This window comes from Lycorma delicatula, chromosome 1 (assembly GCF_047948215.1).
Source record: "Lycorma delicatula isolate Av1 chromosome 1, ASM4794821v1, whole genome shotgun sequence".
NCBI lineage: Eukaryota > Metazoa > Arthropoda > Insecta > Hemiptera > Fulgoridae > Lycorma > Lycorma delicatula.
The window spans coordinates 30,388,121-30,400,441 of record NC_134455.1 but is presented as its reverse complement, the minus strand read 5'-3'; the positions used below and the strand labels follow the sequence as shown (position 1 = coordinate 30,400,441).

General features: G+C 33.1%; 1 protein-coding gene across 1 annotated transcript in view; it reads left to right on the top strand.

The window, feature by feature from the left end:
- The window catches only part of LOC142334386 (putative ATP-dependent RNA helicase DDX23), an 85,428-nt gene that overhangs the window by 56,395 nt on the left and 16,712 nt on the right, over positions 1–12,321 (top strand). Inside the window, exons 9-10 of the mRNA XM_075382369.1 lie at positions 2,389–2,508; positions 3,877–4,035. Of these exons, the coding sequence (XP_075238484.1) occupies positions 2,389–2,508; positions 3,877–4,035 (279 nt within the window). The remainder of the gene's footprint in view (positions 1–2,388; positions 2,509–3,876; positions 4,036–12,321) is intronic.

Sequence of the window (12,321 nt, the reverse complement as noted above, 5' to 3'; positions counted from 1 at the left end):
TTTGCATACGCCCAGTATTTTTTAAAGGGAATTAGATTATCTATAGTGGACGTTTCTTAAAGGCGTTGTACGCTCTTTTCTTTCTTTTTATAGCTTCACTTACTTCATCGTTCCACCACGGAACGATGAAATAAGCTATGAACGAAGCGACACCATGGTCGCTTCATAAGTTACCCAGATGTATTGGGAATATATCTTGATGACGAGTCAAGTATCGCATATGTCTTGCAGACATATACAAATTGGGTCTACATTATGTACCAAGCGTTGGACACATGGATGTTTGAAAAACATCCATTAATGTTCCACTGTACAATCGACTCGCTAATTTTAAATTAACTTATGGCCTTAGTTTACCTTTCGGTCACCCTTTTTTTCTCCATATTACGAACAGCTTCGTGTTCACGGAGAATGTCGTTGCCCGTATAGCTCCTGGCCTCCTAATCGGAGACCACCGAAGCCGCAGACGATGACGGAAATGGATCGGCGTCGATTGTGAGGCGGAAACCTGGCCGACCCCCAACACGGGAATCGCACCAGTCACCGCCCCTGGAAAGGGGACACTTGCCCCCCCCCAGTGTGGTTTTTTGTGGCCTCTGTGGTTTAGAGGCCACCTCAGTTGCAGGAGGTTTGGGAGCCTCCATAACAGACTCTGTAGCAATCACTTTCTTCTTGTCATCAATAAGTATCTCGCTAAGACAGACGTGGCCTTCTGGCTTGGCGTCTGTTTTCTTCTGTACAAGAGCAATTTTCAGTTTCGAAGATATATCTTCAGGAGGCTGTACTAATATCTTTGGCTTGACAGGTCCTTTACTACTGAAAGGCTTCATTTTGTTTTCTATAATCCTTTCAATCATGCTAGCCAAAGTGGGCGCAAGTTTACTAATAAGCTGACTTTCATCAACAGCAACTGGAGCAGGAGAGGAACAGCAGCCGCAGCCTGAGCATAAGTTGTTGCTCTAGGTTTACGGGCCTTTATTATCTTTTTAGCTTCAAGGTAGCTGACTTTCTACAGGCTTCTTACTTCCTGCACAGTTACTTCATCTTTGTAGACATTACAGTTTCTGGATCTACATGAATGCTGTCCTTTGCAATTGACCGGATGTAGGAGGCACCTTACATGGCTGTCCTTCATGCACCTCATCACCGTACATGCATATTTTCGGTCTTTCACACCTAAGAGCGGTGTGGTCAAAGCGTTGGCACTTGAAGCATCTCATAGGCTGTGGCACAAATGCCCGCACATCCAGTCGATGAATTCCTGCTCTTACCTTCTCCGGCAAAGTTGGCTGGTTAAAAGTGAGGACATGAGAGGCTAAAAGTAGGACTTCGTCGTTCCTTCTCATGTTCAATCTGCGACACTCTAATACTCCATGAGGTGCCAATTCTTCAGCAATTTCTTGCTCCATACAATTTAGAAGATCCTGACAGACCACAACACCCCTTGAGGTGTTGAGCGTACCATGGGGATCGACGTGTACAATAAAATCTGAAATCTTTTTGAGCCCTAGGATCTTCTGAGACAGCATCATTTATAGTATCCATATGAAGTCCATTAAAGGGTTTCCTTTATTTCCTTAACAGGGCCTCCAGCACCTTTCTCGAGCAATGAGAAAAGGACTCACCCTTGAGAAATCACCATCTTCCTTCATAATAACTAAATATTTTGGCTTCGGAACATCGCTCTTGAAAAAACCTTTTTGCAAGCTCTTTCTAGCCTCAACTTTTATTCGACGAGATTCTGCAATCTTTCTCCGTTTCGCCTCAGGCGAAGTTCTAAATGAGAGTGTTTACGTGAATCCTCTGCCACATTTGTTTTTTATTCAATTTGCATGTCTTTTAATCCCTTCTGCTGTAAGGCTAGCCGCCAGGATACACCCCCACTCCAGAGCTACCAACCCTGGAGGTCCGTTCCAGTACTCTCGTGGAACCGGCATATGTCTTGGCAAAGAGTGGATGCGCAGTCTCTGCACTGACTCCAGGCCCCTACACAATGAGATTTTCAGGGCTCCCATGTGCCAAAATACATAGGCACAATTATTATTATTTTTTTATTTTTTGTCATTGGGCATCGATTATCAAGATCATTAGCCCTTGTCAATTCCTAAAACAAAAAGTACAAATAAACAATAACACATAATTAAAAGTATAAAGTAACAAAAAAATTATACACAAAAAAATTATTCAGTTCTTCATAAAATAAGAATTTGTAAGATTTAATGTTTAAAGTATTTCTTATTTAGCTTTCTTATAGCGTTGAGCTTTTCTTAAAGATATCAGTAGTATCCATATCTTTATGGAGGATTTTAAAGGCTCCAAAAATCTTTGTTGAAAGTAATTTTTCAACTAATTTTTATGTGTTATTTTTATGGATTTCTTTTTTTGTAGAACCGCGATATTATTGGTGTAGCTGAGACTGGATCTGGTAAAACATTAGCTTTCTTGATTCCTCTACTAATGTGGATTCAGTCATTGCCAAAAATTGATCGTATGGAAGATGCTGATCAGGTAATTATAAAATCTCCATATATATATATATATGATTTATAATATTTTATTATATTACTTTATAATATCAGAACTCTTAATCTAATTTGATGAGTCTAAGGTAATAATGTATGTAATTAACTTCCTTTCAGATGCCAAAATTTACAACTGTACTTCATTAAAGTTAGACATTTCTTAGTAAATGTATTAGGTAATTACAAAGATTTAGAATTAGAAAAATGTGAAGATGGGAAAAATAAAGGGGAGTAGAATGGAAATATAAAGTTAAATCAATGGCAAAATCTGTGTTCACCTGTTATGGTGTATGTAACTAACACTACATCCATTGGATGGTAGATTAATGTAAGCTTTTTAATTGAGTTATCACATAACAATCCTTTCTTTCTCTAATAGATACCAATAAGGAATTGGCACTTAAATATTGGTTGCTACTCTGCCAAAATAACATACACTAGCTTATTATCAGGCTTTAAAGAATTAAGCTAGATGCATTCTAAAAGATTGTCTAAATTTTAGATTATGTTGATTTTTCATTTTATAATTTTTGTGTTGAGTAGTTAAATAAAAAATAATTTTGTATATAGTAGTTAAATAAAAATGGTTTAATAAAATTATATGGCATAATTTTAATTATAAGTTAAATATGTGCCAAAAAAAAAGAAGAGAATAGAGTAGCTCAGCGTCAGTTCAAAATGGGAAAATTCTTCTCTAATTTATGCTAACAAAAAAAAAAATGCTCTTGCCCAAACATTGCATCTCATAGTGAATTTTAGGGTTGTGGATGTTGAAAATACCCTAATTTTCAGAATTAAGTAGTTTTTTATGAACCAAAAATTATACAGATAAATAGCATTTACATGGATATAAAAGAAAAATTATCTGCTGTTACAATTCAGAAATACTGATCAAACATATTTTTGACATACCCAGAAATCCTGGGAGACATCTGAAAAAGTTCCACAAATGTTTTAAAAATCGTAGGAGTCACAGGAAAAGAGGTGCATGATTAGTTTAAAAAGCCCCTGTATTTAGACTAAGAAAAGGTTATATTATTATCTTGTTTATTTTTAATACATGAAATATTGCTTCTTTATTATTGTTATGCATGATCACATTTTTGAATTATTACTAAAATTCAAGACTAAAGGTTATTTGAGGATCAAAGAATATCTTTCAATTGTAGGATCTGTTCAACTATCCTTTTTTTAAGAATATTCAATAAAATAGAAGGTATACTATGTTTAAAATATTTAAATCACATGCACTTGTGAGCGCATTTACTCTATATATAAATTTACTATATATATAAATAACATAAGTATGTTTATGTAATTTAGTCGTTTTTTATATTAAATTTTTTTTTTCTAGGGACCATATGCTATAATATTAGCACCAACTCGTGAGCTGGCTCAACAAATTGAAGAAGAAACAAATAAGTTTGGTCAGCCATTAGGCATTAGAACCGTAGTTGTAGTCGGTGGTTTGTCTAGAGAAGAGCAAGGTTTCAGACTGAGAATGGGCTGTGAGGTAAGTTTTGCAGTATTTGCCTGTAAATGTTGCATATGTAATAATATATTAATTTTTCAAACATATATGCCCTGTGATATATGGTAATATTATTTTTTTACAAGTATGGTAGTAATACATGCTTGTTCCATCCGACAGAATGTGTAACAATTAAAATTGCAAGTTTTGGAATTAATATTAAATATATTAATATATATATATATATATATATATATATATTTTTTTTTTTTTTTAATCAACCCCTTTTATAAAGGTTTTTGGTCTAGCTTACTGTACAGTAATTACCAACATTTTTTTATAACTTATCAAATTTGAATTCTTAAGTAGGAAGTTTTTTCAAAAAATACATAAATACACCTTATGGTTTATTAAAACAAAATCTGGACAAATTGAACATTTCAGCTGGCCTAGGTCCAATTTCTTTGAATTATTGATATTCTATTTTGTATGTGGGTGTGTGTATGTGTGTGTGTGTGTGTGTGTGTGTGTGTGTGTGTGTGTGTGTGTGTGTGTGTGTGTGTGTGTGTGTGTGTGTGTGCAAAGTGAAAATTCCATTAACAGACTGTTTCCAATAATGGACTCAATACCAGACTCTTTTAAATTCCCCAGGAGTTTTATAGTGGTATTAATGGATAAAATACTTCTCAGTAATGGACCTTCTAAATATTGGATGTGGACAATGAATTTATCTATAAAAATTGTTTAATCAGTTCTGAAAAACGAACAGCAGGAATAAAAGTTGTCATTTTATTTTTTTATTTTCTACTCAGTATGAGTAAATTTATTTGTTGTGAATTGAATCACTTTCTGCCTAGATTTTGATGTTAGATTTCAGTCAATTCATCATCCAGCATGTTCAGTATCAGTTGCTGTACAAGTATATACTGTATATAAAACATGTGTTATATTTTTGTTGGTATAGTATTATATTTTTTCTTGCACATTTTCAATACGTACGTTTTATTCTTTACATAGGCTGATAGACTGATCCTTTTTCCAGGCTTGCCTAGTGAAGCAATGTGTTTGATAGAGAAAAAATATACAGGGGAAGATATTAACCCATTAATTGCCAGAATTAAATAAACACTACTTTTTTTTTATTAATTACTTTATTTCATCTATTTGGAAGTATATAAAGCTAGAAATATTTTAATATCAACAAAAAATTCAGTAATGGCTTAGTAATAAAATGGTTTGTTTACGCACCTTTGGCCAAAAGCATAATATAAAATGTAACTTTGTAAAAACATAAAAAGAAACCAAACTATTTATAAAACTAGAAAAAACAACTATGAATATACTACATTAAATTGTTTTTAGTTTATTATGGATTTATTTTCTTTGCAGTGAATGAAATTCTTTGAAACATTTTGAGTGCAGGTGGACTTTATATCTTATACACAAAAATATTGTGTGGTTTTTGCACAGCTTACATCGTCTTCTAGCTTTATTTGCATGTACGGAAATAACATGCCCTACTTTGTCCAAACGAATATTTTCCGGCAAACTATTTTTTGAAGGCCGACATTTGGTTCCCAATGATGGAGAAGGAACATTATCTCCCCGAATTTCAGCGATGCACTGTGGTATTTTTATTTCCTCACTTTTGATCAACAATAATACAAGGTACAACCTAAAGTCAATTTGACTGATTTTATCATGGTTTACAAGCCGATATAGTTTCCACGAATTTACTATAACAGAATCTATAGCATTAGTAAACAATGGCCACCACCACTTTTTTACACGCACTTTTATTCTATAGTTTCCAATGCCATTGTCATGAGAATCCACGCGACCCATGAATTTCATGTATTGTGCTACCATTAATGGCTGACTAATAGTTATATCTTTTCCTTCTTTTCTGCTATACCTTTTTGTACTTGCTAATAGGTAAATTCCATTGTGATTACTGGCAACTGTCACCACTACATTATCATTCCATCTAGCTACTGCAAAACTAGTTTTTTTATCAAATGCAAAATCGAAAGTACCTCTATCCATCTTCTGCAATACTTTTGAACGCTTTAGTGGGCAATTAGGAAGCCTATTTTCTCTGACATTGCCGGTAGCGAAATATCCTTTTTCATTGAGTAATTTAAATAGATCATATGTCAAAAAAAAATTGTCAAAATAAATTCTATGCTCGTTGGGATGGAATACAACATTTAACAGATCGAGTACTACTTGTGTCCCCAGACCATATTCAGGTTTTTCTTTTTTAGCACCTCCGTATGGTATAATTGGTACAAATACCCATCAGAACTACAGAAACACCAAAGCTTGAATCCAAATCTGATTGGTTTTCACCTTATAAACAATTTTGCTGAATGCCTACCAAAATATGGCACCATTTCTTCATCAATAGATAAATTATGAGAAAAAAGGCCAAACTGTAAATTAGGTTTGTTTATTTCATCAAAAAATGGCCGAATTTTTGCAAATTTATCGTTCTTATCAAGCAATTTGTTATTGGAAAGGTGCAGGTTCCTTTTTATTGCTCTAAAGGTGTTACGGCTCATTGAATTTCTGACTATTTCAACTACCTTATCTTCATCCTTACTCCAATACATTTCTGTTTGAGGTAACGTATGATAGCCAGTCAGTATCGAAATTGCAATAAATCTTTTTAGTAACGCACTATTTAAAAAAAAATTATGCCGATTGTTGTCATGTGCATATTTTATACTGAACTCTAAAATCATATTCAGCAAATCATTATCAAAATAAAGAAAAATATTTCAAGGGGGTGATTTTCCTGCCAGTTTATTTTCTAAAATTTCTATTTGTTTATGTTCTACTGAAATTAGCAATTCTTTATAAATTGGTTCAATTTTTTCCCATTTTGGAATGTTTGTTTTGGGTTTAGTTTTAGATTTTTGGTTTATCCTTGCAATTTGATATTTCAGCATCAATGTCTTTTTCTGAATGTACATGAATCTCAAACGTACCTGCTATATCAGTTGTTGCTGTAGAAGGGGTATCGATTAGCAAATTGTCATCAAAATCTTCTTGTTCATCAACTTTAAAGTTTAAACAACTTTAAAGTTCTTGTTCATCAATCTTAAAGTTCATCAACTTTAGGTGGAATATAAGTAGCGTCAATAGCAGTTGCTTGCGATATGTTGTTATCTTCATCTTTATCTAAAATGGACTGCAATTCGTGAAGTGTCAGCGGTTTTTCAAAATTTCACATTTTAAAAAATACTTAAATTATAATGAAATCAACTCGACTCTTGTAAAACTAATGCATGTACATAGTAAATAAACACTATACTAAAAGACAATGTAATATTGTTTGAGATATTTCTTGAGTAAATTTCTATGAATTATAAAATTAATACCGAATACGTAATAAAAATTTAATAACAAAAGGAAACGCTGTATCAATTCAATAAAATGTTAGACTAAACAAAACTACAACGATGTTTAAGCAAAACAATGCAACACAAGACTGTGAGAATATTCCAACATAACCTATTACGATGTATGCTTAGCTCGAGTCATCACTTATTATGCCAAAGGTGCGTCATCGCACCATTATCTTTAACGACTGCTATTTATAATGATTTTTAAAAACAAGTTATTTTTATCAATTGACAATAAAAAACAAAACCTAGAGATATAATTAAAATAATAATATTATTTATAACAACCACTCTGCTATCCAAATATATTATAAAATGAAGCAGTTACACGGAATGTTAAATTACAGTAAGTTTGAATGCAGCTAAACTTAAAAAATAAAAAACGTAATCAATTATAACTTATGTTAGGGTGATCAAAGAACTTAACAAAATAAGGCCAAATTGTAAAAAGTGAAGAAAATTATTTAGAAATTTATAAAAAAATTATTTTAGAAAAAGGTGCGTTTACGCACCACTGGCAAAAAATCGGTTAAAAGAAAAACTGACAGTTATGTTGGGTGTGAATGCCAGGTGAATTTGAAAAACCACTAAAACACTGGTCAACAAAATTTAATTTTTTGTTTGTTAAATGAGAGTGAGTGGCTGTTTCTTATAGTATTTTTTATGCTGATTTCATATATATGTTAATGGATTTTTTCTATCTGGCCCATTTTTTTTTGTAATTGAAATTTCCTTTGAAACAAAAAATGTATGGTGAGCGTAATATGACAATACATTACACGTATTTTGAACCCACCTAAAATCTATTTCTTTTGGATTTTCTGCTGTAGGTAGATCCCTCATTAGATTCTAACACTAGTTAGCTAACATTTTTGGGTTCCATTTTCCCTGGTATCTAGTTTCCATTGTAAGATATCTTCTGATGAAAGCATTCTCCATGTTCATCACCGATAGCGCCAAGATTGTTAGGAAAAAAATCCAAATGTAAATGTAAGAAGTGAATTTTGAGTGACATGTTACACCCAAGTTCTTTGTAGTTTTGAAGGGGTTTATTCACAAGTTCTCTGTAGTTATTGGCCTTACGGTTTCCAAGAAAGTTGTTTATCACATTTTAGAATGATATCCATGCACCTACCTCGAAGTCATTCAAGCATTCTTCAAACATTCAAACACCGAATCACTCATTAGTTTTCTTATTTGTGGTCCAACAAATATACCTTCCTTTACTTTATCATCACTTATATTAGAGAATCTGTTTTTAAAAACAGAAACCCTGCATCATTACAATCCATTGCTTTAACAACATTTTTCAATAAACCTAGCTTAATGTGTAGTGGTAGAAGATTTAAAACCAGAACTTTTTCTGGTTTTATTAATACCTGACTGACAACATTCTTCTCTCCTACAGTCAGTAGCTTAAACTTTCTCCACTGCTCTTTTATATAATGGTTTTCCTATCCCTGCTGTCACACTCACACAAAAAGCAACAAAACTAAGTGTATCCAAGTTGCAGTCCAAGTAAAAGCGCTACTATTTTCAGATCTCCACAAATATGCCATAAATATTTCTCATACTGAATCCTGATCAATACAAGTTTCATAACATTCCTTCATGTGAACAGTGTATGCTAATGGTATTGATGGGCATTTATTTCCAATGTGAAGTAGAATAGCTTTCAAAAAACTAAGCACTGATGAGTCATTAAAAAGTTGTCATTCATCAGGATGGTACATATGTCCCAGAGCTTCCAGTAAAGAGTTCATATCATTACAGTATGCTAAGTTTTCATATTGAGAGAAGAAATGTTCAAATTCTGACTGTCTGTCATGGAAAGCAGTTATTTTAGTGTTTGGTTGTAAAATATGCCATCCTTTCAGTCTTGATGCCAATATTTCTGCTTGATTCTTTAATAAATTTAGATCACGAACCAGATCATTTAATTCTGACTGATTAAGTAACTGGGGTTCAATATATCTAAAAAGTTTGGATCTGTTTCTTCATTGCCTGATAACTCAGCACAAGATTCAACATTTTCATCTTCATCTTATTTCCATGTTTTTGGTAGTACTGGAATTGGAAGCTCTTAGCTGTCTGGCACTGGCCGCATGGCAGAAGGAATATCAGGGTATTTAACAGTAACTCTAGTTTTAACTGTTATTCTAGATATCTTTATTGCACAAAAATAAGTCTGTGGCATGATCGTTCGGTTCCATTAGAAATTGAGTGGTTTTCAAATAAAAAAATCTTGCATGATTAGGGACGTGTTATTTTAATATCAGAAGTGCAGTCGCTTATTGAAATAAATATATACCAGGACTTAATCAAAATAAAATAGACAGCTATTTTAAATTATCTGCATATTGTTACCACATATATACCAAACTTAATATCGGCGGACGGCAACAGTAGCAGCTCAGATGTCAGCGTGAGCACAGTACCCATATGCACTTCCACAAGCACACCACTCCCGCTGCGCAGATTATCACGCAGTTCTCCCACCATAGCAGCGCTGCGGCCCCACCACTCTCAGGCTCCAATAAAAGAGCGTGCACGAGAGTGAATTTTTAATTCATTGTCGACCACCACCTGGAGAAGACCAAGAAGAAGACAGCAGAAGTTCCCTAGCCAAATTAACATGGAAATTCCTGGTGGATGCCAACATCCACACCAGAGCAGCAGGCCTTGTTGACCTGCCGCTGGACACTGATGCTTCCTTCCCGCTCCACCTCACCTGGGATTACTTGGGGAGAATCGCCTTGGCCATGCTGGTGAAAGACGACTGACACCAACCCGGCATTGCAGAGCTCAGGAGGCCATCATTGCCATGCTGTAGTGGGAACTCACTGCCGCTGAGGGGAAGCCCAGTCTGAATTCAATGGACAAGCCACAACTCCCCGACTATAGCCAAGTCTACTTTGCTGGAGACCAGCTTCCAGATCCAACAGCTCTTCTCAAAGCTAACGCAAAAAACGGCCCTTTTCAGGGCTACCATAAGGTAATAAATTACAACGAACTGTTAAAGCCAATCGATGGCAACAACAGCCCTTCTCAGGGCTACCATAAGGTTAAAAGGTACCATGTGCCATCAAAGCCATTCAGTAATAGTATAAATAAATTGTATCATATTCATGTTTAGGTTTTACTTTGTCTTTTACATTATTTTTTTTATATGTGTCTTCATTAATATTCTTGTGTATTATAGCGTTTTTGATTAATTTTTTTTAGCTTAATTATTTTTATTTCATTTTAGAATAGTACAGTAATAATTTTATTGGTCAGTTACAAAAATACAGTATTATTTTTTTATTCAAATATGAACATAAAGAACAGTATTTTATTTTGAGAAAAACCAATTAAAACTTGGATTTTACAAAGTTTGTTTTAATTAGCAACTAATTTTTTCTTTTTAATTTTAATTTATGTGAAATAAATACACAATACTGTTGTTTTATTCAAAGTGTTTTTTTTTCTGTACAATAAACCATTATAATACTGTATTCACATTTTTTTGATTAGTGGATGCCTCTAATAATGAATAAATTGTTGTTCCTTAACCATGTTTGATACTGGGAAGTTTTACTGTATATATAGGTTGTCTCACAAAGAAACAAAGAATAACGGAACAAGTTCTTCAACTGAAAATAAAAATAATTCTATTCTTTGTTTTTGAGTATCTTTTCAAAAGAAGCTGTAATCAAATTAACCATCAGTTAATTGAATGTAAAATTCTTTGAAAATTTTGAGGTACACTTCTGTACTGACAGTCATATCAAAAACCATTCACTTCATGATATGATTACCAGCCCCAGCATGCCATACCCCAATTTCCTTATCATGAACTGGTTTCTCAAACCGTTACTGGGTTATCTGTGGACTGACGCTTGGTGTTCTGTAAATTGAAATGCCCAGAAAGATGAAATCATGCTTTGTTAGCCACAAAGTACAGCACTGGGTGTAATTCAGTATTAGCTATTTTATTGAGAAGCCAGTTAGAGATTAAGAGGTTTCAGTTTGCCTTGTTCAAGTTGTTGTATTGATGTTACATGATATATTCTTAAATTTAAATAATGAAAATGTTGTGGAACAATGTATATTTATCACCTTTTTCTTGTGAAAACTTTTGGAATCGTGTTAATTTTTCATTGAATATTGACAGAAGCCTCTAGAGTACAGCCTATTTCTTTTGGGATTTGTAATTGACTGTTGTTTTCCATGAGTTTTATTAAGTATTAAATGCTAGAATGGATTAGGAAAGTTTTCAGAAAATATTCACATGTTTCCAAAGGATCTTTATGTACATCCAAGATTCTGCACAGAGTAAGGCATTTTGGAAAAATATTATAGTGAAGCATGAATAGTGTTCTACTGACAAAATAGAAACGATTAGTAACAGAAACATGTACATGTAGTAACAGAAACATGTTAACAGTAGTGCTATATTTATGATACAAGCGACTATCATAAATAATATTTTGGGGCTGGTATTATACCTGTATGATAAGCCTTTTTGAATCCATGGTTTCATAGATTTATAAAACATTATGTCAGAGATGTTCTTTATCTTTTGTTAGGTCTATATTGAACTTTCTGTTGTAGGATGTTCATAATTAGTTTTTTACAATTATTAATTTCAGCAGCATTTTAAACAAAATTATAATTTTTATTCTAATCTCATTATTTTATACTAAATTTTCAGTTAATCTTTCTTAACTACAACAAGAATGTGCAGATGTTTGACAAAAAACGTATAATCTTGGAAGTGCTGTGCAGAGATAAATATTGAAAATATGTATTCAGAATCTTTCTCACTTCTCTGTAAAAGTCAGGATCAGTTCTATTATGTGTAAAATTATAATTGTCTACAAAGTTTTATTGTTATCCTGTTTTTAGTAAAAATACTATAGTAATGTCCTTCCAT